The sequence below is a fragment of the Aquila chrysaetos genome, chromosome 6 (assembly GCF_900496995.4).
Source record: "Aquila chrysaetos chrysaetos chromosome 6, bAquChr1.4, whole genome shotgun sequence".
NCBI lineage: Eukaryota > Metazoa > Chordata > Aves > Accipitriformes > Accipitridae > Aquila > Aquila chrysaetos.
In genome coordinates this window covers 7,413,116-7,436,060 of record NC_044009.1, presented here as the reverse complement: position 1 = coordinate 7,436,060, position 22,945 = coordinate 7,413,116, and the positions used below count along the sequence as shown (strand labels likewise).

Here is a 22,945-nt window from a genome sequence, read left to right as displayed (position 1 = left end):
AGGTCGACGGGGGTGGGCCCAAGCTGGGGGCCTGTGAGAAGATGGGGATCCTGCCTTAAGCTGAGGGATACGAGGCCTAACAAGGACACAGCGGAAGCCCTGGCTGAAGAGGTGGGGCCCAGGAAGGGCTAGGGCTGTGGTGGGCCGGGTCCTACGGGTCAAAATGGGCTTTTGGGCCGAGCCCAAGGTCGAGCGCGGCCGCCATCGCGCCCTCCCGCCGGTAACCTCGACGACGGCGGCCGGGAGAAAAATCTCGCGAGATGTGGGGCGCCGCCGCTTGGCGGCGGCGGCAGATCTCGCGAGAGTTGCGCGGGGGAGGAGGCGAGGGCACGGCCTGAGGTGGGAGGGGACGGCCAAGATGGCGTCCGAGGGCGAGCTGGGCAGGAAGTGGGACCGGTGTCTGGCGGACTCCGCCGTCAAGCTGGGTAAGGGCGGGGAGGGCAGGGCGGAGGGGGAGGAGCGGGGCCGGCCGGCCGGGCGCCCCGGGGCTGGGGAGGGCCGCCGCCCGCCCGGCCCCGCGGCTCGGCCGGGCCCGGCGGGGAAGGGCCCGGTGAGGCCCGGGACACCCCTCCGCCGCTCCGGGCCCGGCTTAGGTCGGCGGCGGCCTCGGCGCGCTGTGGGCCCGGGTGGGGTGTCCTGCGGCTCCGCCCTCAGCGCAGGACGGCGCTGCCCACGGGGGTCGAGGACCGGCGTGGCGGGAGGGAGCCGGGGGGCCCCGGGGCCCTGGCAAGGTGACCTTGGCCGCGGGCTCGGACCCCCGCTGGGCCCGCTGACGGGGCTCTTCTCCCCGGCCCGGCCCCGTCTTACCCGCGATCCGGTAGCGGAGGGTGGGTTTTGACCTGCGGTTATTCCCTCTGTTGAAGATGAGAGGTTTCCGTGGGAAATCTCGCTCTGCGCTGAGCTCCGCGGCCAGCGGGACGCCTCCTGCCCCGAATGAATGGGCCCCGGGCAGGCATAACCGGGTCCTTCAGTGCCACGACCTTGCCCGCCTTTACTTTCGCTATGATGACGGCTCGGTTTCGAAATCTCTTTCTGCAGAGCTGTTCACATCACTCAGTGTACGAGGTGGGCTGTATTTATTAAAAGCAGTACGCAGCGTGACCCGCTGATAGCTTTGGCATGTGTTACTTAGTACAGTGTGCGCAGTTTGACATTGAGAAGCTTTCCGTCCGGTGTCCCAACCCTGCAGACGGTAGTGCCTTTTCTTTAAGTAGGGGAACAGTTCCGCTGATTTTTTTTTTTTCCATGCTTATTTATCCTTAAAGTTAGGACTATGCACATGCCTGCAGTGCTTCAGATCTGCAACAAACCATTCATAACATTTCACTTAGAACTGTGAGTTTTATGAGTGATTGCAATTGTGTATGCACAGTTCAGTGCTCTTCATGTGACAGGCTGGCAAATCGACTAGATGGCGGTTCTGGCTTTACGAAATGTGTATACCAAAGCAAATCGTTAAATGCAATGTATAGAGCAAGAAGTGAAGTGTCTGACATGAAAGGCATGCGTTCCGTGTTGGTGCAGAAGTCTCTTTTAGAGCCATAAATAATGTCTGAGAAATGTGAATGTTTATTTCTTGTTGCTGTAGTGGCCTTATGCTTGAAAGCTGATGAGGAACTCGGAGTTTTAGTTGCCTAATACTTTTCCATTAGAAAAGTTGTTTAATAATTTTAAGTAAACTGAAACTTCCATTGTTTATAACAGGCCTTTGAAAAGTGTCAAGTGCTCCAGAGCAATGTTTTGCCTTATGAAATTCTATTCAGGTTTGTCTGACAAACATATCCAGATATGTTTATGTTTCCATAGCATTGGTTGCTTTATCATAAAAAATTAAGTATGCCAAATTATAAACAAGAACTTGTTCCATGCTGCAGCTGTACATGTACATGTAGGAATCCTGTACAGGACAAGTCTCTCTGGGAGGCTGAAAGAAGTGGATACAGGGGTTGATTTCAATGCAGCATGTCTCTTCAGCAGGCCTTTTGTTTTAATTTGGTGTTTTCTTCCATCCTAAAGTGGCAACAGGAGAAAGAAAATGTGCTTAGACTTTCTGCACTAGTGTTCTAGACCAGGGATTCCCAGTGTTTCCTTCATGATGGCATTGGGTAGAGGTCTTGGTAAAATTCATGTTTTTCATTAGATTGCCCGAAAAGGACCTATGGGCTGCAGCTTTTTTATTTTGTCCTCAGCACTATATGCAGTGTGATGGTTTCAGACACATTTCTCTTCATATGTGATAGCATTTTTCTGTTTTATGTGCTTTTACGATTGATCCAGTGACTGAAGCATCTGTGCTGGCAACCTCCTCCATGGTAATAACAACAAATGACTCGGTATGAACTTTGGAAGTGGAACAACCTGGAAGTTGCTTCATACTCCAGTAGTTTGTGACAGAAGATGGTGATGGCCTTTAAATGCAAAGTGAGTCGGTGGCCTAGCTATGCAAACTGTTAACTGAGTGCTGACAACACAAACTTTCACAGACTATCTCAGTGGAAATGAGTGTTTTCTCTGCAGGGACTTTAAAAACCTACGTGGTTGTGATGATTGTTTTTGTTATACTACTGCAAAGTTTGCTGGAGTTTCCAATAAACTGTCAAGGCCAGTTGTTGTTATACTGGAAAGAAAGAAAAGAAACTTTTTTACCTGAGAATTTTATTGCTTGTTATGTGGGATATAGAAGTTTACCAAATCTTCACTTCTTTGTTGGACTTTTCCTTTTGGTGGCCACAGTTTCCTTCCTGTGTGTTCCTTTACATGCTTCCTGAGTGCTATTGCAAGAGAGATCTTTCCTGCCAGTGGCTGGGGAGTAACAAACATTGGGATTAGCCCTGTGTTTTCCCATTCCAGACCCCATAAATAAAGGAAAGCACTGAATTTCTGAAGCCTTGCATGCGTGACAGTTTTCCAGTGTCTGTGAGAACTGTAGAGGGAGATAACTCCTATGGATTAATTTGAGGACTGGAGGGACATGGGAAACACAAGAGAGTGAGAATTGGAGGTAGCCGCTATCAGGATGACTTTATTAGCAATAGTATGTTTTTAAATAATAGCTGGGGGCTATGCAGCCTGTCCTATCTTGTATTAGTCTGTCAGGCTTTCCACTACAGTTGTGTAAGCAAGTGTATTTGTAGTTGGCTGTGGTGTTTGTAGTTGTGTTGTACTGGTTTAGTTGGAGATCAAGCTCCTGGAAGAAACTTGATCTCCTGCCACTAAAAAGTCCAAAATATGTATTTATCTTATGTTACATCTTTTGAAATGCTCTTGGTCACTACCTGTGTGTATCTTGTAATTTAGTATTAAAACTCTTTCTTTTTCCTGTTAATTCAAAACAGAATATGTTGTCAGGTGTTGTTAAGACAGTATTTCATTTGAAAGAGTTAAGTACTATAAACCTCTGTATGCCTGCACAAAACATCGAAACATTGTTAAATGGAGTTCATATGCTCACCTCCTTTTTATTAGGACTGACATTTAATTGTTTTGCTAATGATGAGGATGGGTTTTTTTGTTTCTCTTCCCTTTCTAAATCTAGCTGTAGCCACAGTGTTTTGTGTGTAGGGCTGGGTTATGCTTTCTTGGCTGACCAGGTGGTTTCTCTGATGGGCGATCCAGGTCGTGCTGGCTCTGGCTTTGCACTGTTCTCAAGACTTTTCATCCATACAGTCATTTAAATAATATAACTTTCTGTTCCATCTTTCTTCCTGATACTGATTTTTCTTACCCATCAGAAAAGTTGCTTGTTTTACGTGTGGGGAAGGAGAATCAAATTGTAGTGGCTTTATTTTTCTTCTGAACTTGCAAAACTTTATAAACTCCTGTGTCCTCGCCAGCCTTCACAACCATTTCTTCCTTCTTATCAGTAGAGCCCTGCAGAGAAGAGACAGGGAAGTAATTGTATTGTGGTTGTCTTCCATCCTACTGGCTTCAAACCCTGTTTAAAGGGTTGGTTGGTTGGTTTGTTTAACTGATTGATAGTTCATGCCTGTTTATTTGGAAAGACAATTACTCATGAAGGGCTGACCATTGTTTTTCCTCTACAAGGCTATAATTTTGGGCAAATTATTATATGCCATTTCCAGGGAAGAGGGAGGCAATAAAGAGTATGTGTGTAAGGGAAGGGAGATTTGTGTGCCTGTGTGTCTTGGTTTGTTTTGAAACTGTTGTAGTTTTAAATGAGTTGAACACTGTAATTTAACTGATATTGAAAGGTAATCCTAGGAAAGCTGTTTGCTTCTTGGCTTGTGTGTTAAGTTGCTGTGCTGAAGTTAATTTTTTGCAGGAGACAAATGTTTTGATGTATATCTGTGTTTGACTAAAATTCAGCATGGAAGTTTGTAAATAACCCAGTGTAGTAATTTTCATTTTCCTCTAATCCTCTGTTTTGACATCTGAAAATAAAACACTTCTAATTTCCATTTAATAAGAATTTTTTAAGAGAAAAGGGCACTTTTAGTTCTCCTGCAACTGCTACATGATTTCTTCTGGCTTGCATCATCTGGCCTGCTTAAATAGCTGTTTCTGTCAATGGCAAGGGTGAAATTGTATTGCTTGTGTCATTCCACAGATTGCAATCAATACAATGGTTCTTTCTGAAATATTCAATGTCAGTATTTTTAAATAATCCTTCACATGGTTATGAATAGGATAAAGTCGGTCTATATAATGATAAAACTTGATTATACTTTCTGAAAACCAGATTAGACTTTCTCTAAATATACAAAAATCCTGAAATTCCTGTTTTGAAGTGGTTTTTTTTGCTTGGCAATCGTAATGTGGCCATCCAGTCTTAGCTACCAGGTCAACAGACTTGTTCTTCATTTGGGATTTTGTTTTTAATACTGGAGGACACAAATATTATGCAAGCACACAACTGCATTGTTATGTGAGCTTTGTTTGTAACCCCAAGTTATTTTCCTTTGTCATACAGGAGAAGATCCAATTCTACTAGTTGTAGCAGACCAAGTAGTGTAAATAATAACTGTTTATGGCTTAGGCTGTGCAGGGAGGCAATACAGCCAGCGAAAAAATGTTTCATTTGGAAGAGGTGGACAAATGCTGTACTGAGAATAGGCTTTTATTCAAAAATCTAACAGCAATATTTAGTTATGTTGTTAGGAGAGTCCTGAATACAATGACCGTCTACAAATTAAGGGGTTATTACCTTCTTTTGGAAGAAAGAGACAGCAAAATCTTTAGGAATCCAGGTCTCTTTTCTCCTAACTGCATTGTGTCCTGCTGTTCCTCTTGGCTGGCTATCCGACTGAGTCAGGAAACTGCGCCCTGTGCCGATCAGCTCACTAACCGAAGCTGTGAGCGACGCTGGGGGAAGCCCTGCTTGCCCCTTGTTCCAGCCTGCCTTGGCAATACTTCTGGTGTGCAGGAAAAGCTGAAAGAAGAGCTGTGGCATCCATCTGATAGCGCAGCCATTGAAAACCCCAGACTACGTAAGATTTCCTCTGCTGGAAATGAATCCAAAGTGCACTGACTTCCTTGTCCTCTACATCAGTGCATTGATAAGATGCCAGCTGTGCCTTCTGTGGGAGGTGGCACACAGTGACACTGTCCAGTAGAAGGGAACTCCAGCCAAGTGATACCCTAAACCGCTCGTTTGGTCCTCGAGATGTTACAGCAGTAGATGGGAACAACTCTTTGTTACATCAGGTATAGTTCTCTGAGAAAATCCTTTCGGGGCTGCTGGCACATCCTTGATGATAATAAATTAATAGCAAGAGCTTTGAGAAGGATCAGGCTTCTTTCTTTAGCATTTCTGCTAGTGAGATGTCACCGTAACACTTTTTGCTCTAAATTTCCTCTGTTTCTTAGCTGGGCCAGTAGACGTCAGTAATAGTCAACCTACGTTGGATGGTTGTGAAGAAGCATGATTGCCAACCCTAATAGTTAGGCTTGCAAAAGCCCTAAATGTGGATGTGTTTACTCCAGCAAAACTTTTCTTTTTAGCAATGCTATAATTTTCATTAGTGGAATATTTTATTGCAGTAAGAAAAGGTAAGAGTTTTCCGTCAGAGGTGTATTTTCCATATTATGAGTATCTTGCTGATTTCTTATATATGTGCTTCTAAAGCAAGTGCAACCCTGATTTTGTCTAAAAGCTTGATGCAGTATTGATGAGATCCTTTGTTGTGCTGTCTATTCAAAGAGCAGCTTCTACCCTTCTCCCCTTCCCCTTTTAAAAGAGGGAGGAAATGCATGTGCCGTCTCATCTCACCACCTCATTCACTGGTGCGAGGATGAAAAGTTTCTCGTCCACTAGGAGACTATTGCTGTGATTGCTTGGGAGATCATGGGCTAACAGCAATGCTTCCTGCTGCTGTGTGTCCATCTGCAAAAGTGCTGATGTTTATCTAAGGTTAGCCTTTGGGCACTGGTTGAACTGCAGGACTGCTTAAGGGTGAAAGCGGCCCCTGAAAGCATGTTGGGATTTTTGTATTATAATGGTATGTGGATATTTATATTCTGTCATTCCAAGTATTCTGTGTTACTACAGTCAAGTGCTAGAAGAAAACAAAACACACTTTTTCCTGCTTCTTCCTCGAGTACTTGGTATATAGTTTCACTATGTTTTCTTCTAGTGTCCTTGCTCATTTTTCTGTCTGCTATGTAAACAGTCCACACAACAGGGGAGACAAGAATGAAAGCTTCAAAGTTGGTGTTTGAAGAAAATCTGATTCCTGCCACGAAAGACCTTGCTAAGAGTCTGCTTAAAATTAATTTTCTCCGTAAATAAGTGATTTCATGGTCTCAGACTTCTCACTGGTGCTAAGTGCTGCCCTGTAAAGGTCTTGGTGTATGAAGAAGGATCTCCTCACCATTTTTGCACAATGATTGTCTCTGTATCTTCTTAAAGTGGGATTGGAGGGGGGCGGGACAGGAAACCCTACAACAGGAGAGAGAATATAGTTTGAGTTGCTTGTGGTTTTTGTTTGTTTTTAAGATCTTGACTTTTCTCAGGTATTTCCTTACCTAAAGCAAATTTTAGTGCTGGACTGAGCTGATGCTCATTTGAAGCTTCCAGTGCATCAGGCCTGTGGATGAGATCTGCTGTTGGACCTTGAAGCTATTGCTGTCACTGTCTCCAGAGAGAAGCTAACTGAGCTAGATAGATTTTTCTTGATCCTAATGGAAGCTGTCTTTCTAGCTGGGAAGAAATCTTCCCTGTTGGGACAAGTCCCTGACCTATTTTAGAGAGTCTTGTCTGTACAGAGTGGTTGCTATTTTCTTAGAACAAGAAGCCATCTTCCAGGAGCTCCTTCTTCATTTCATTTCAATCATGTAGTTCTTCTAATTGTAAATTAACAGAATCTGAAGGAGAGGAGGCTGAAGCTCTGTTTTTGTATTTGTGTGTAAGGAATGGCAGAGGAAAATAATGTGATGACAAAAAGAAAACTATTAAGTAACTTAAAAACTTCCAGCTGCTATAGTAACAGCAACACATTTGCCAGATGTCAACAAGTACATTTTAATCCTTCTATTTTAAGTTTCAAGCTATTGAAGAAAAATATATCTAGGTGTGGCAGTCTTAATAGCTGCTTCAGCCTGTAGCTACTTGGGTAGCCTAGGAAAGAACCATGTAGTATCGCCGTTGGAGAGACTGTTGATTAAATTTATAGAAAAAGCTTTTCCCAGATGTTCTTATGGGGCAGGAGCCCATCCTGAAGATTTGTGTTTCTCTCCGAGACACTTTTATGATGTCCTGTTGGGTATACGGCGCGTGCTCTTCTGTGTGTTAGATTGATTTGAGGTACCGTGACATTTTTCTTGGAAGGTGTACGAGCCAAAAAAGTAGAATGAAAAAGTTTTGGAGACTGGGCTTTCTGCCTAATACCAATTCCGTAAGGCTGTGCTGGTCTGTATGGCTGGGATACTTACTGGGGAGCAGGAATAAGATGTCCACAGAACTGTCCTGTCCCCTGTTGACACTGACTGTAAATGAGTTTAAGCTGAAGTGATAGATGTAGGGTGGAAGAGGCTGTTTTTCTAGTTAAACATTTTAACCTGTCAGAAGAGGTGAAAAATGCGTTGTACTCTTTCCTGTGGCCTTTTCCTGCAAAGAGGCTGTCATGCAAAAAAAGGAGGGAAAATGTGCCCGGCGTGGATCAAGCCCTTAGCTTTTCCATGTTCATTTGTTTTTATTGTAAGATAAACCTTTCATGTTTTATTGTTATGAAGTTAAAGCCTGGCCTAGAGGTGCTGATCTTTAGTAGAAACAGCTGCAGACTGAGTGTCCCCTGGTCAGGTGGGAGGCTCTTTGAAGCAACATGTTGCCCCTTTAAAAGGAAATTGAGCATGTGAGAACTTAAACCTGTAAAACTCATCAACAGCTCTGCCATTGTTTATCTCTGGTGTAACTTTATATAGAATTAAAGTGAAAAGCGTTACTTTGCTCCCAAGACAAGGTGGTTTAGCTCCCCCTTGGTCCTGGAGACACAGGAAATGACCACATAACCACAAATACTTTCTAGTGGAATGAAGATGAGTGACAAACTATCCACAGAAACAGGTTCTTAACCAGATGGGGTAAGAAATTAAATGCAGCTAAAGCTTCTGGTTTGAAGTTAAAACCAATGCTTAAATGTTAAAACCAAGTAGAAAAGAGCAAATGCTGTATATGCACTGGCTGATGTGAGGGGGCAGATCTGAGCATTTCTTGTTGATTGGGTGTTGGTGATCAGCAACAGTTTTCAGTGTAGACTGTAATCTATTCCTCAGTAAGAAAAGGAATGAACCTAACTGCCTTTGGCATGAGGGAAGCTAAGGTTCTTTTTTGGCTTTGTTTCTCAAGTTGCTGCCTTGTACAGAAAACAAAAAACCATTAGCTGTCAGATCTCCTCCTTTACTTCTCTGTAGCATTTTCATTACTTAAGGCAAGGCCCTAGATATCTTACCATCATCTTTTTAACCTAATCAGCCACTATACTCCCCCCTTCCTGCTGGAACAGGGTGCAGTGATAGCCTCTAAAATTGCATGAAAATTGTGTTTTCATGAAAAAGAGGAAACCCTTCAGATTCACTGCTTCAGAAAAAAGCTTTCTTAAGAAAGACAGAATGGTCTTTCCTAAGTCAGTCATGCTGGACCACATCTGCTTAACAGTGGTGTTGGATATTAGCGTGGGGGAAGACCTAGGTTTTGTTTTAGGCTTAGGCTGAATTGCAGTTGGCAGAAATAATAAATTTTTCACCTCTAGAGTGTTTCCTGTAGCTTCCCCCATGGCCAACAGGAAGCAGCACTGATGGCATCTGTGTGGAGCTCTTACAAATGGGGCTGTAATGTGAGATAGCATCTGAAGGAGATGAAGAGAATACAAGATAATGATGATTTCTGGAAGTAGATGGAAAGAAACTGTATTAACGATAGCTGCTTCCTTAATGCAGGCTTTTCTTAAGACAAGAACCTAAGCAGTTTACCACCATGCTGGTAAGAAGAATGTGGGTTTGACTGGTAACGTGGAAAATGTGGTGACATTAGAAACTGCCTGGGCTCTGCATGGAGATGATGCAGAATTTGTCATCCTGTAAATCATTTCTCATTGATTAGCTAAACTGTTTGGATTGGCAGAAGGGATCTTTTCTTGAACAGGAAGCGTAGGACCAGTATCACTCACTGCATGACAGCCCTTTTGAACCGGACAGTTCAAACAACGCCTAGTGCTGTCTGAAAGGAAAGTAATTACCTCCAGAAAGTCCTTTTCAGACCTACAGTACAACAGCCCAAAATAAAAAGGCAGCATAACTACATATTGTAGGAGAACACTGGCAGAGGGAGTTGGGTCAGAGGGCCAAACAGTTGTCCGTTGGATGAATTCTTGAAGATAGTAATTATCTTCAATAGCATAAACATTCTGCGAGAGCCAACACCAGCTGTATTATAGCAAAGGTAGAGAAGAAAGGCTGTGCTTGGAGAGGGGGCGTGGAGGAATTAGCACAGATGAACTGCTGCTCTTAGTAATGCATGATGTCTCTTCCAGTCTACATATAAATGCCAGTCAGTGACACGGTATGAGTAGTTAGCTGTTTATTTGAGATGCTCCAAGTAGTGTATCTCTTGCTGTCTGAAATGCCGAAAAAGCCTGCAGCTCTGACCAGACATCTGAGGAACTGAGACTTTCCCTTAGCTGTGCAAATGATTAGAGTGAAAACCTGACCTTCTGCAAAATGCTCAGTTTCTAAAGTGTCTGGGGGAGTTATGTCAGGACCACTTGGCAAGCGGTCAAAGTTCTTCCCTGCAGTTGCATGTTTTGTAAGCCTACTCCAAAGTTGTAATGACCTGGTAAAGTAGTTACCTCTGTCACAATTGAAAATCTGTAGTAAAAAGAAAAGAGTTTTCAAAAGCAACTCTGATTTCCAGCTCTCAGTAAATATGGAGAGTGAAGTCCTAACAGGAGAATAAACATAAGGGGGTTTGCTCAGATCATCTGTTCGGTCACCTCTGTTCTAATATTCAAGGTTTTTTAATCAATGAAAAACGTGGTGTGCTTAGTTAATTTTAATTTACTAGGTAGTGCAGTTAAGTGTTGTATCAATAATCTGTGCCTCAAAAGAAGCTACCATTAATATACTTTTTGTGAGGAAAAAGGTTTAAAGAGCAGAAGGAAACTTAAAAAAAAAAAGAAATGTGCTCCTATACGCCAAGAGGGTATAGGATTCTTTGGCATTGTTCTGGACTCAACCCACTTAGTAATGCGTTCAACAGGAGCTTAAATAAAGATCACGTGCTCTTAGGAATATTTAAAAAAAAAAGTATGTCTTTAATTAATAAAACTCATTATACTTAAGTTAGATTTCTCGTATTGAAAGGAGAGAATTGAAACCCATAACAGGATGTGTCTGCTGCAAAATAAACCTGAAACTGTTAGGTATTTTTTTAATGACCATATGCATGACTGATTATTTTTTTTTCCTTTTTCAAACTTTTGTACTTCTGCGCCTTATCTGAAATTCTTGTCTTTAGTTGATATAATAGGTAGGATTTACCCACTGAGCTCAAAGTTTTCACTGTTATATTTATTGGGTCATGAGAGGAGTTTTGCAGACTTGCCTGATTTCTTGCAAAAAATCATAAGCACACCTTCCAAGGAAAGCAAAAATTATTTTTAAATATGCCAGCCGAGTTTTTTTAATGGTGCTGGATAAATTTTTTTTCAACTGCTGCAGTTATTTCTATATATAGTATAAGGATGTGAAAAGTCATTCGTTCCTAATGTGTTTAAATGTGCTCCATAATGAATGTTGTGGATGTGAAAGATAAGCAGCCTGGAGCTTTCTTTTGCAAGGTATAGGGTAACACAAAGCATCAAAGTTCTGCTGCCCTCAGGACACACATTGAAGTAGTTAAAGTAGTGAGATAAACGAAATACAATAAGATATTCATCTGCAGAATCTAAAGCTCAAGGACACAATAAGTTTTCATTTAAGTGTTTCTCATTTGCTGACAATGAGCCAAATAAATCTTAATTCCACATTGTAAATGGTGACAGAAATTCAGTAACTTTCCCTGGGATGAGAGTCTGGTTTGTTTCCCAAATCTTTCTGATATGTTGGGACTCTAATCTGAATTAGCTGTTTACAGTTTTGTAAGAAAACAAGAATTACTTTTTTTCAGAATTGGTGTTTAAGAACATTTTTGTTTGGTGTGCTGAAATAACTTGTAGTCTGATATTCCTGTGTTGGAACAAAGAATTACTGTAAAGAACTAAATAATTTTCCATTACTTTGCATTACCTTAGTCCTCACTCAATGCATTTCTTCTTACAGGTGCTGGATTTGGATTAGGAATTGTTTTCTCAGTCATCTTCTTCAAAAGTAAGTACACTGCAGTAGTCTTGACTGTCTGTTTTCCTAATTTCTGTCTATTACAGATGCAGTTTAAAATTAAGAAATCTTTGAAGCATGTAAAACTTAATCAGCATGTTAGACCAATTCTTTCATTATTGGTCATGTCTTTTCAGTTGAAATGGAGTTACCTAAACTTTTAACTGTTGTGTAACAAGGTTGTTACACGCGGCATCTCTCTAAGCTCCTACTGTGCTCGGCTCACATTCTGGAATTGCAGGAAACCCTGAGCCAAATTACTGGAGCCATGTGTCTAGACATCAGTTTATGCCACTCTTGCCAGGGTTTTAAAACTGATCTAAATTCTTTTTTAGTTATGCTTTGGTAACAGAATAATTTCCAGTAGTATCTTGAATTCAGAGATTGCTCTCCATTAAATTCTAAATATGATGTTTTACTCACTGTTACTCTTGTTGTTCTTCTGAAGTGGTCTGGTTTTTAGCTGATTTTAGGACTCATAGAACTTGAAATGCCTAATATGCATCTTCCAGTAATTTATTCTTTCTTGGTGCTTATTTAACAATGCTATCACTGTCATGTGAAATGAACAGCTTTTCTTGACTTTAACTTTTCCTCTCTGCTTGCCTTCCTCCACAGGAAAGACGTGGCCTATCGCTTTTGGGTCAGGGATGGGGTTAGGAATGGCTTATTCCAATTGTCAACATGACTTCCAGTCTCCATATCTTCTCCATGGTAAATTTGTAAAAGTAAGTACCCATACTAGTTACTATTAATTGGTGACAGTTTGTAAGTTAGCATTAAATGATACATCTGGACACCATTTAAATGGATATTCCTCTGCCTTTCTCAAAAGGGTGCTAGTAAGAAGAAACTTGTGTTGCCAAAGAGGGGGTGGTTCCCCTGCTCTTTAGAAATTTTTAGTATCTGGAGTGTTTAGCAGTAAACTTACTAGACTGAATACATAGAAATAGTTTAACAGATCCTGCAGGTAGGTTTCCCCACAACCTGAAGACACGTATAATAAAAATACATGTTAGAACGGCTGAAAAACTAAACTAACGGTAAGATTCTGTCTTCAGACTTTGAAAGAGATGAGCTAGGAAGAAGCATGTCAGGTAGATCTGCCTGTGGAAGCAGATCTTTGATCTTCTGTGGAGCTTGGGTTTTTTTTGCAACACGAAAATACTAATCACTTGTAAGTTTTGTGGCTTGTTTGGCTGGATAGTAATGTAATAATTAGTCTGAAAAAATTGTACACTTTAAATGGTTTTGAAGAGGATAATTTAAATGAGTTCAGTATTATCACTGACCATGCTGAGAGAAAATACTTAAAAATAGATTAATTAGCAGGCACCATTTGTATGCTTGCAAACTGCCTTCAGTGCACTAAGCCCACAAACCGACTCCATTAATATTTTCAATATTTCTTCACATATAAAAGTTGGGGCTCTTATTATGGTAATTTATCATTGTGGCATCTGGGAAAAAAAAGGGTTGTGCCTGCATATTTTGGATCCACAAAGCCATATACTGCTAAAAGCATTTCACTGATACTGGTGGAGAGGCATCCACCGGGACATATTTACAGTTATTTTAGCACTTCAGAAAGTACTGAGGTAAAATGTTCTGCCAGGAGCTTTTCATGGCAAGTACACAGAATGCAAAAATTGCTCCTGTATTGCTCGTCTGCCTAATGAAGGAGGCCTGAAGGTGTTTTTAGGCTTTTTTCTGATGCATCCAGAGCTGTAAGTTGAGTCCAGTCTTCCTTTGATTTACCAGCAGATGAGCTTTTGCCAGCCTTCTACAGCCCTACCAGACATACCTATTTACAAATATTTTCTTAGCTGCCTTTTAAGTAAGGGAAACAATAAGAAGATTCTTGAACAACTTATTTATCAGAATAAAATATTTTGGATAACAGTACAGAGAAACTGTGACTTAGATGCAGCTGATAGAACACTGTCAGCTTCGGCCCAGAATCAAAAGTCTGTGCGTGCCTCTTCTGGCCAGATTTGTTAACATTAAAACATGCTAGCTTTCCATACCATCCTGAGGCTGCTCCTCCAATTTATGTCTCCAACAAGAAGCTGGAATGACATGTCTGTGGCTTCATGTGAATGGTAAATGCCCTGTTCACATGTTCTGAGAAAGCATTATTCATTCAAGGATGCTTGTTACTAGGGCTGTTGGGCAACGGAAAACTGACTTTCAGGTCAGCCTAGTAAGGGATTTTGTTTGGATTAAGGACTAATCTGTGTTCTGGAGCAAGGGTGGTCCTTTGAAGCATGAGGTAATTGAAAGGACATTTCACAGAAGAAGCACAGCTGCCTGCATGGCACAAGACTAGACAAATAGTTTCCAGTGCACTGTCTCCGCTAGCTTTCTCTGGCACAAAGAGGCTGAACATGCTGAGAGAGGGAAGACGCGGATGAAACCATCTAATGGTTAATGTCATTAATCTCTCCAAAATGTCGTGTCATGGATAATGGCTCCAGGGTTATTACAACAAAATTATTTCATTTCTGTTGGTTAGGAGCATGGAAAATATTGTTGCATTATCACTCATCTGTTTTTTTCCTAGAAAATACTGTTGTAACTGAACTCTATAGGACTTCCTTTACAAAACTGAGGTTTTGTTCAAATCTTAACTTGTCAAAATGTGAGATTCTGCAAGAAAATCAGCTTTATTAAGAGAGAGACAAATGTAACAAGGATTAGCTTGAAGAAAATTTTATCTAGTTTTCCAAACCTGTCGAGTTTATAGGATCACAGGATAACTCAGGTTGGAAAGGACTTCAGGGAGGTCATCTGGTCTGACCTCAAACTGGGGTCAGCTATGAGGTCAGACCAGGTTACTTGGGGCTTTATCCAGTCTGGATTCTTGATTCTTCAGGATCAAGTTCTTAATTCTGAATCCTAAGTGAGAATGAGAGAGGACAGAGGACCTTCATGATACCAAATAATCAAGAGATTACAAAGCAACTTTGCAGCTGTTCTAGCTGTAACTTGGATCATCACGCTGCCCATCCTTTGGGGTTAGTAAATTGATCATGAAACACTAACACCAATGTAAGAGCCATTCATCTAGGCCAAGAGACGACTTAAAATGCAGAAAAGTTCTAATTTGTGGTTGTAAGATTCTGAGGGCTTTTTAAGTAATTTGATCAAGTGGATGTCACTGTGACTCCAGCTGAATTAAAATCAAAATCTAGCAATTATTTCAAGGCTTAAAATGGCATGGCTGAGAATGACATGGCCTAAGGTTTCCTTGCAAAAGGGAAAGTATCACATTTTTCAGGTTATTTAACCTGTATTATTTATCACCGGAAACCCCACAACCCTGTACTTTGATTGCAATATGGATTATATTGATGTGCAACAATACAAGAAGTTTGGCAACTGGAGCCTTTCTTCCTGCCCTTTGTGGCTTTGATTTCTAGCTGATTTCTATTCAGTCTGTGAATAGTTAACTTGAACAATAATGTTGGGCTTTTTTGAAGTACCCATTTTATCAGAATGGAGGCTTATATGCATGAAAACATGGCATGCTTCTGGTATGAAAATAGCTGCTTAACTTTTCCATACTCAACTTCTTGGTCTAGCAAAGGATGAAAATGTTAGCCTACCTTCTGGAAATGTTACAAAGCTGAGTGGCTTGCTTTACATCGTGCAGCACCTTCCATGTAAGGAACCCAAATGGCTTTTTAATAATATAAGCCTTCTTGCTTTACAGGAACAGTGACTAATGACTAAGACTATCCCAGTGGGAAGGAAGGAGAAATCAATGATTATTCCTCAGGAATACTGAAGTGCCCCTGGAATAAGCCAACATTCTTCAGTAACGATCACCAGTAACTCTTTATACTCCAACAAACTGTTTCTGAACATGAAACAAAGTTCTGTTGCTTGTTTTGTATCGTGTCTGGAAAGTGCAAGGAAGAGCTCTTCTGGGAAATAAATAAAAGAAAAATGGCCTTCTCTGGTGTGTTGACTTTCTATGTGAGTGAGAGAGAGAGAGAATGGAAGGAGAGGACTTCATTTTGAGTACCTAGCAGCTGTGACCACCTGGGTACAAGCTACTGTGAGAGCTCTTCAGAAAAGACAGCCGTCGTATGTTCCTCTCCACTCTGGAAAGGCAACCCCCATCTAACATACAGTTCAAAGAAGCATTCCCACCTCATAAATCACCCACTAGACCCCTGCTGCTTGTGCCGGTGTTTGGAGAGGAATATAAATACTCCTATGTCCTGTTTGTACAGTTGCCCTTTAAAATTGGAATTTTGTCCCTTCCAAAGAGACAGAATCTGAAGGGGTGAATCCTAGCTGTGTGACTGATGCAGCTAGCCAGTGCTGTCTCTTGTAGCTTTGACTCATGGAGTGACCCAAGTTTGAAACTTCCCAGGATAGTGGGCGAATTAAACAGATGCACATGCCATCTGGCTTTGAGCTTACCTTTGAGGTTGATTGTTTTTTCACCCCTCTTCTGTGGGAGAACATATAGGTTTCAGTGTCTGGGAGTGGGTCACAAATATTTAAAGCTCTTTATTACCTTGGCAAGTCACTGGTCCAAGTATTCCCTTCTACTTTACATTTACCCCAGTCTGTGTAATTACTTGTTGGCATGTTGTCTACTGCTTTTCTCCTGACTTGAGAGGTTGTCTTCACAGCTTCTTTACTCAGCACAATTTTCTAGCTGAGATGGCTCTCAAGGACCTCTTTTCTTTCTCCCATGCTTGCTGCATATTGTCTGTGTAACACAAGATGTAAATGTATGTCTCCTGAGACAGAAAGGGAATGATAGAGGTTGATTTGGAGCTTTCCTTTATTGAAAGCCTGTTCTGCTGCATGGTGAGTGCTGGCAGATGGGAGAGTGACAAAAAAAATTCCTCTCCAGAAAGGAAAACACAATGGAAAACAAGTTGCGCAATATTTGGGTTTTTTAAACCATGCCAAAAAAGGAAGGGGATGGACTGAGGGGCAGTTTTCTGGGTTCAGAGAGCTTGAGAAACTCCTTATCTTACTGAGCAATAGGACTGAGATTTGGTCTGGGTGCTACAGCAGTCCTGCACTCCCACATCCCCCTGGGCACTTGTGTGAGGATCTTGCACACTGAAGAAACATGTTGAGCTGTGCCCAGAGTCAACAGAAGCTGAAGAGCTCGCCTAGAGCAATGGACTTGTGAAATAAAATAGCTTTAATGCCAGAGCAGCATTAAAGACTGTCAAAGCATGATACCATCCAGGACCATTGCTTGAGCATGTCCTTGTTTTTCCACCTCCTCCCTTGCCGGACTGCATTCATCAGTCAGGTCAAAACAGCTTATTGGAAACAGGATCTCCTTCTTTCTTCCGAATTTTGAATCATTTTATCTGGCCCCAATTTTTAATTTGAACTATGTACTTTGGAGCCATAGCTCCTCTGTGGTTTGGAAAGTGTTTTTATTGAGTTCTGTGTGTGTGCTGCGATGCTAGCAGTCTGGTAAGCCAGTGGGTTCAGCTGGAGAGAAGAGCATCAACCTGGTAAGAAACAGGAGAACCAAAAGCGGTAGCAATGCTCTGAATAGAATGACTGTCAACAAGCAGAAAAAGCTTTAGTTAGCACTGTGTCATTTGGGCCATGATGATGGGTTCCATTTTTATTTAGTGTCCCTGATAATGAGTTGTCCTGCGCTGGTATGCTCTGCTTTAGTTCAGATATGACTTCCTGGGGTTAATTCTTACTTAATATGATCGACTGTGACCCGTCATCAAGTGGTTCTTCTGGCCCTGGAACTCAGAGGGTACCATTGTAGATACTGATTCACAATGTGTCCTTTATTGCTAGCGTGAGAATAATCAGAACAAATGTTCTTGCTCATTAATATGAAATCCACTAGCGTGAGCGTGGAAAAACTGCACAATTTAAAAAGCGGAATTTAAAATTTGTCATTGCTCTTTAAATGGGGTGAGAACTTAATTTTTTTGTTTTTTACAGCTGCCTTGCTTGTTGTTGTTTGTTTTGAGAGACATACATATATATGTATATATGATTAGCACATAACGGGCCTGTATTTGTTTTGGTTTAATTAAAGTTGTATTATTCAAAACCTATTTTTGAACCTGTCCATGTAAGCTGTGCAAAATGTCTCCTTGTGAGGACAAGTCTCCTGTTTCCCTCTATGGGAATGAGACCATACTGTTCCCAACTGAGGTTGGAATAGGAACAGTTTCCTGCTGCTTGATTTCTAATTACATAAATGGAAGGGGGAAAAGTGGAAATTCTAAGTACCAAAAGGCATGTTAAATTTAGTATAATACACTCATCTGGAAACTATCACATTTTTCCTTCTTTCTTAAGCCTGCTGAAATCATTGCTTCGTCTAACTGTAGCGTGATTTGGATCAGTACCAAGAAGTGCAAACAAGATAGGCCTAAAAAAGTCAGGTGTCCCTACCCAAAACTTAATGAGACCTTTTAGTGGAGAAGTTACTGTATCACCCCGATGTAATCTTAATAGGAAAATGGTGAGTATACAGTGAGTAAAGAAACCATGCCACTATCTAGGAGAAGGGGGGGGGGGGGGGGGAAAGGCAGCTGTTTGCTGAATAGAACTGGTTTTGAACATTTAACAACTCCCTAAGTGCTTGACTGGCCACAAATCTCACTCTTAACAGCTTGATTAGATGTCTGCTGAGGCTTTGAGATGTTGAGATGAATAAACAAGTCACAGAAAAGCAGAGACTGCAGGAAAAAAAACATCAAGCTGCTTTTCTATTGTTTATCCGAGTTCTTCATGTTTGATCAAGATACCGTCATTTCTTTGTATTTCAATCATGCCTAGGAGCCTTAGCCAAGATCAGGACCTTGCTGTATGTGGTGCTGTTTACACAAATAAAAAACAGTCTCTGCCCTGGAGAATTTACAAACTAAACAGATGGGATTAAGGGAGGTAGAAAGGTTTATAATTCCCATTTTAAAGATGGGAGAAGCTGTAGGCAAGGTCAGTGATAAGTCTTGGAGGGAATGTGGCATGCAGCTGGGACTCTAATATGAGTCTTGAGCCATCAGCCAGCCTTTCTGACTGTTTTTTTACCTGGCAGGTCATGGAGTCTCAGGGGAAGGCTGCCCACTTCATAGTCTGGGAGACTCCAGAAGGGTATGTTCTGCAACCATTTGCTGTCCTCCTATTGCCCCAAATTCTTAATGGCAAATCTCTGATAAGCTAGGAATTCTGTTTTATTGTCCAGCAGGTGATTCCTTATAGAATCACCAATAGGTGTAAAACACCGAGATCCTCAGTATTGACTTTGGTGTAAGTCTGAATCTGATAAGAACAGAAAATATTGACATGTGTTACCCGTTCTTTGCATCTCATGGAACAGGACACCGCTGTGTTAGGTATGACATAAGCATAATACCAAAAGATAGTCACTGCCTTAGTAGATCTACTTTAAATATGAACTTAGGTAACAGGTCGAGATAGAGGGAGGATATCAAGGAGACAGTATCATTCCAGTAGTGGAAACACAGCCGTGATGGCGTAACGCAACTCTTCCAGAGGGCTCACACGGATGATTCTCCAAAGGAGAAGGAATTGGTTTACCAGATATTTTTATTGGGTTCCCTCCGAGTTTTTGGAGCAATGCAAAAGAAATCACAAAGGTGCTTGCTTGCAAATGCAAGCAGTGGGTGCATGAGTGGACTAAAGGGAGACTGTGGTTGTTGTGGTAGTGATCTACCACGAGGTATAGCTGTTACGCTTTAGCTAGAAGGGAGAGGCTAGTGGCAGAGCTGGGGAACACAAGATCAGTGACCTGCTAGGAAAACCACATTTTTCAGCAGTGTTCTGAATCAGCGAGGCATGGCTGACCCTTCCTTTTGCTCTGAGCTGGCTGGGTTTTGTTGCTTTCCCCCTCTACCACACACATCCCATCAGTAAGAAGTAAACTTTTTCCTCATCTCCCACCCCACCCCTGCCTTCGTAAACAGGACTGGTGCAAATTTTGGCACATCAGCTCCAGTAGGCAGCTGTATGCAATGCGTACTGTGTCTTAACTGCTCTGAGAGTCCAGCCTATAGCCCACCCACAGTGAAATGCTTAGCTAAGATTGAAACTAAATGGGAACATAGTTTATGGAAATTCAGCTGTGGATTGCTGTTTCTCTTGTGACTTCTGGCTGTCAGCACTTAGCTGTACAGCATTGCTAGCTATTTAAAGCTGGATGTTCCTTGTGGTGGTGGATACCCACCTCCTGTAGCTTATAAAGATGCTGAGAAAGTTGCTGGTGAGTAATAAATCACTCTTCATCTATAGTCTTTATTGGTCGTGCTTGTAAAGACTCCACCGCTGGGTTAGGAGTCTGTGCCCCTTCCTGGAAAAGGTCATGCCCTTATCAGTTCAAATTCAGTTCATAAATCTCCTGTTGTACGAAGGAGTGTGTTTCTTTTTAGAAGTTTTAGAGGGTAGTCTTCCTCCCCCTCGGTGCTGCACTTGAAGTTGTTAGTAGTGACTAACAGCTTAACCCAAAACCATTACTAATCCCATGAGCCATGCATTCCCTGAGGATTTAGGAGTCCAGTTGTGATAACACCTCAGTTTTCTCCCCTGTAAAATGGAAATGGTGATACTCTCTCCACTTGGTCATGGCTTTAAGACCTAGTTCACTCCCAGGTAAAATTCAGCTCTGTACAGTCAGCTAGCATACATTGTGGGACCCCACAGTTCACTACCCGTCTGCGCTGGATTGAACCACACTCCGCAGTTCACAAAAGACTTTGGCTTCTGCTCTTTGAAGATGCCAGAATAACAAGGTAAGGGTGTGCTCTGGAAAGGGGAGTATTTCTGCACTTTCTTATCCACCCTTTCATTTCTTCCAGTCACCTGCCTCTCTGTCGCCAAACTCCTGTGCCTTCCCTCCAGAACAACGTGCTATAGCACAGAGCAATAAGGGAGAAGGGGCTGTGGTTATCAATGGAGTAAGGGGAAAAGAGGCTTAGGCTGAAGGTAACTGCCATGAGTTGTGTCATCTCTCTCCTTAGCAGCCTCTTTCTAGGTTCAAAGGTTGACTGAGGCCACAGGAGAAGAAAATCATTTCGTGTCCTGAAGGCCCCATGTCTGATTTGCAAAACAATGGGACTCTGGGGTCTGCGGATGCCGTGTCTCCCGGAGGAGTCAGTATAATGCTTTGTATTATCTGTAATTTTCATTAACTATCTGGAACTAAATACATAAATGGTGGCAAACAAATAATTGCTATTTGGTGGGATGCTATGTAAATGAAAAAGAAAGTTGGAGCAATGTAGATTTTTATATAGTCAAATGTAAAGTTTGACATCGAGGGGCAACAAATGCTGATCATACCTAGAGACCTCAAGGACTCCGAAAACAACACAGAAAACCCAGGAACTGAAGGGTTTGCTGCTAACAGGGAGAGGCGTAATGAGAAGCAATGGCTGGAGGCCGAAGCTTGACCCATGCAGATGAGCAGTGAGGCACTGAATTGTAAGCAGAGAGACTGGGATAAGCTAGTAGAGGAATGGGTGGATGTTTCAGCTCTTGATGTCTTAAGTGGAAGTTACTGTGCTCCACCTGGGAGTGACTGGGTGAAATCAAATGACCTGTAACACACATGGTTTCATATCAGATGATCTAACTGTTCTTGTTGGCCATAAATTCTCTTAAACTTCCAGGGCCATAAAGGTTGACTGCATTGTTCCTGGTCTCTGTCCCACGGCTTAATCTGGTATGAACTAAATGCAGATATTTTCAGCTCAAGGACCCTATTTGTTAGACACTCCCTGAAGATGTCCCTGGCATGGTTCTCAGATACAAGACAACCTATTTCTATGCCAATCATTGCTGCTTTGTTCTTCCAGCTCCTCCCTTTTGGACTGTTTTCCTTGGTTTTGTTTGAGGGAATGGCTGATGGTGTGTGCTTCCCCCCACTCCTTTTTCTGGGCATGAGGCCCAATTTTTGTTTAATTCTCTCTGAAGATTACATGGTTTTGTAGATAATCTGTCGAGAGTTGGGGTATTTCGTATGTCAATAAATGCATCTTTGAATGATGGATGGAAGCCTGGGGCTGGAACTGCAGGAGTGTTTGTGGGCTGGGACTAGAGGTGCGCTGGAAGGACTGTGTGGGAAGGTCCACATAGTTCTGCTGTCTGTACCACGTCAGACAGAACAGAGAAAGGGAATTTACTGGGTTCTTTTAAGGCTTGAGAAATAATTCCCTTAAATCTTTGGGAGCGTCCTAGTAGGCAACATGCTTGTGGGAGGCTCTAGTTTACTATCTGCTAAGTTGTGGATTTTATATCCATATTAGGTATAAATAGAGGTAGGCTGGCAGATAGAGAGAAGGTCATTGTGACTCCTCTGAGCACAGGATGAACCTGTAATTATTTAACTGAGGCTTCAATGTTAACTCTTACCGTACATTGGAGCAGTCACTGAGGTAGTCCCTGTTACCAAAATTAAAACCAGAATGATGAAAAATTGGCTCAGTGCTAGCACAGATCGCTTGGCATGTTCAAGAAAGCAGTGATAAACTAAGATTCCTGGCCAGTTTCATTCATTTCCTCATCAGCTGCAATAGTAGTATCTGCTTCACCAACTCAAAAATCACGATCCTGCTTCAGGGCAGGAGGAGGGGGAGGCAATGAAAGCAGATTTCTCAGGGTCCCACATTTCTATGATTTTATGAACCACACCCTCTAAAATATGAAATCACGTTATCACCTTAAGGATTGTATTTGCATTTGTTTTCTGTAAGGCGGGGGGACTGGGAGCAGAGGAATTTAATCTGTTAGCGAATACATACGTACATTCTTTTTTCTCCGTTACCCTAATTTAAAAAAATGCTGACTCTCTTACAGTAGCAGGACTTCAGAACTTGGCACTTTGAGACTTCTGATTTTGGGTGCTTTTCTTAAAGGCCAGAGAGTTTGTACATGAGCCTCTTTCCCCTGCAACAGCAGTGCAATATTGCTCTGGGCTGAGTCACCCCGTTTCAGGCGGGTGCTGGTTTCCTTTTGGTGATGTGCAAAATGTTCCCTGCACACATGTGTGTGTTCTAAGTTCGTACTGCTGGTTGACAGTTTGTAGGCGCTTCAGTGCCAGAACTGTCTCTAAACACATAGAAGCACCTATTGTGAC

The 22,945-nt window shown here is 42.0% G+C and overlaps 1 protein-coding gene across 1 annotated transcript; it reads left to right on the top strand.

Annotated features, from left to right (window-relative positions):
• Positions 1-279: 279 nt before the first annotated feature.
• MICOS10 (mitochondrial contact site and cristae organizing system subunit 10) lies at positions 280-15,789 on the top strand. The gene is made up of 4 exons (XM_030016582.2): positions 280-425; positions 11,773-11,820; positions 12,448-12,557; positions 15,545-15,789. The coding sequence occupies exons 1-4, from the start codon at positions 359-361 to the stop codon at positions 15,551-15,553; spliced, it is 234 nt and encodes a 77-aa protein (XP_029872442.1). The 5' UTR covers positions 280-358; the 3' UTR covers positions 15,554-15,789.
• Positions 15,790-22,945: the final 7,156 nt, after the last annotated feature.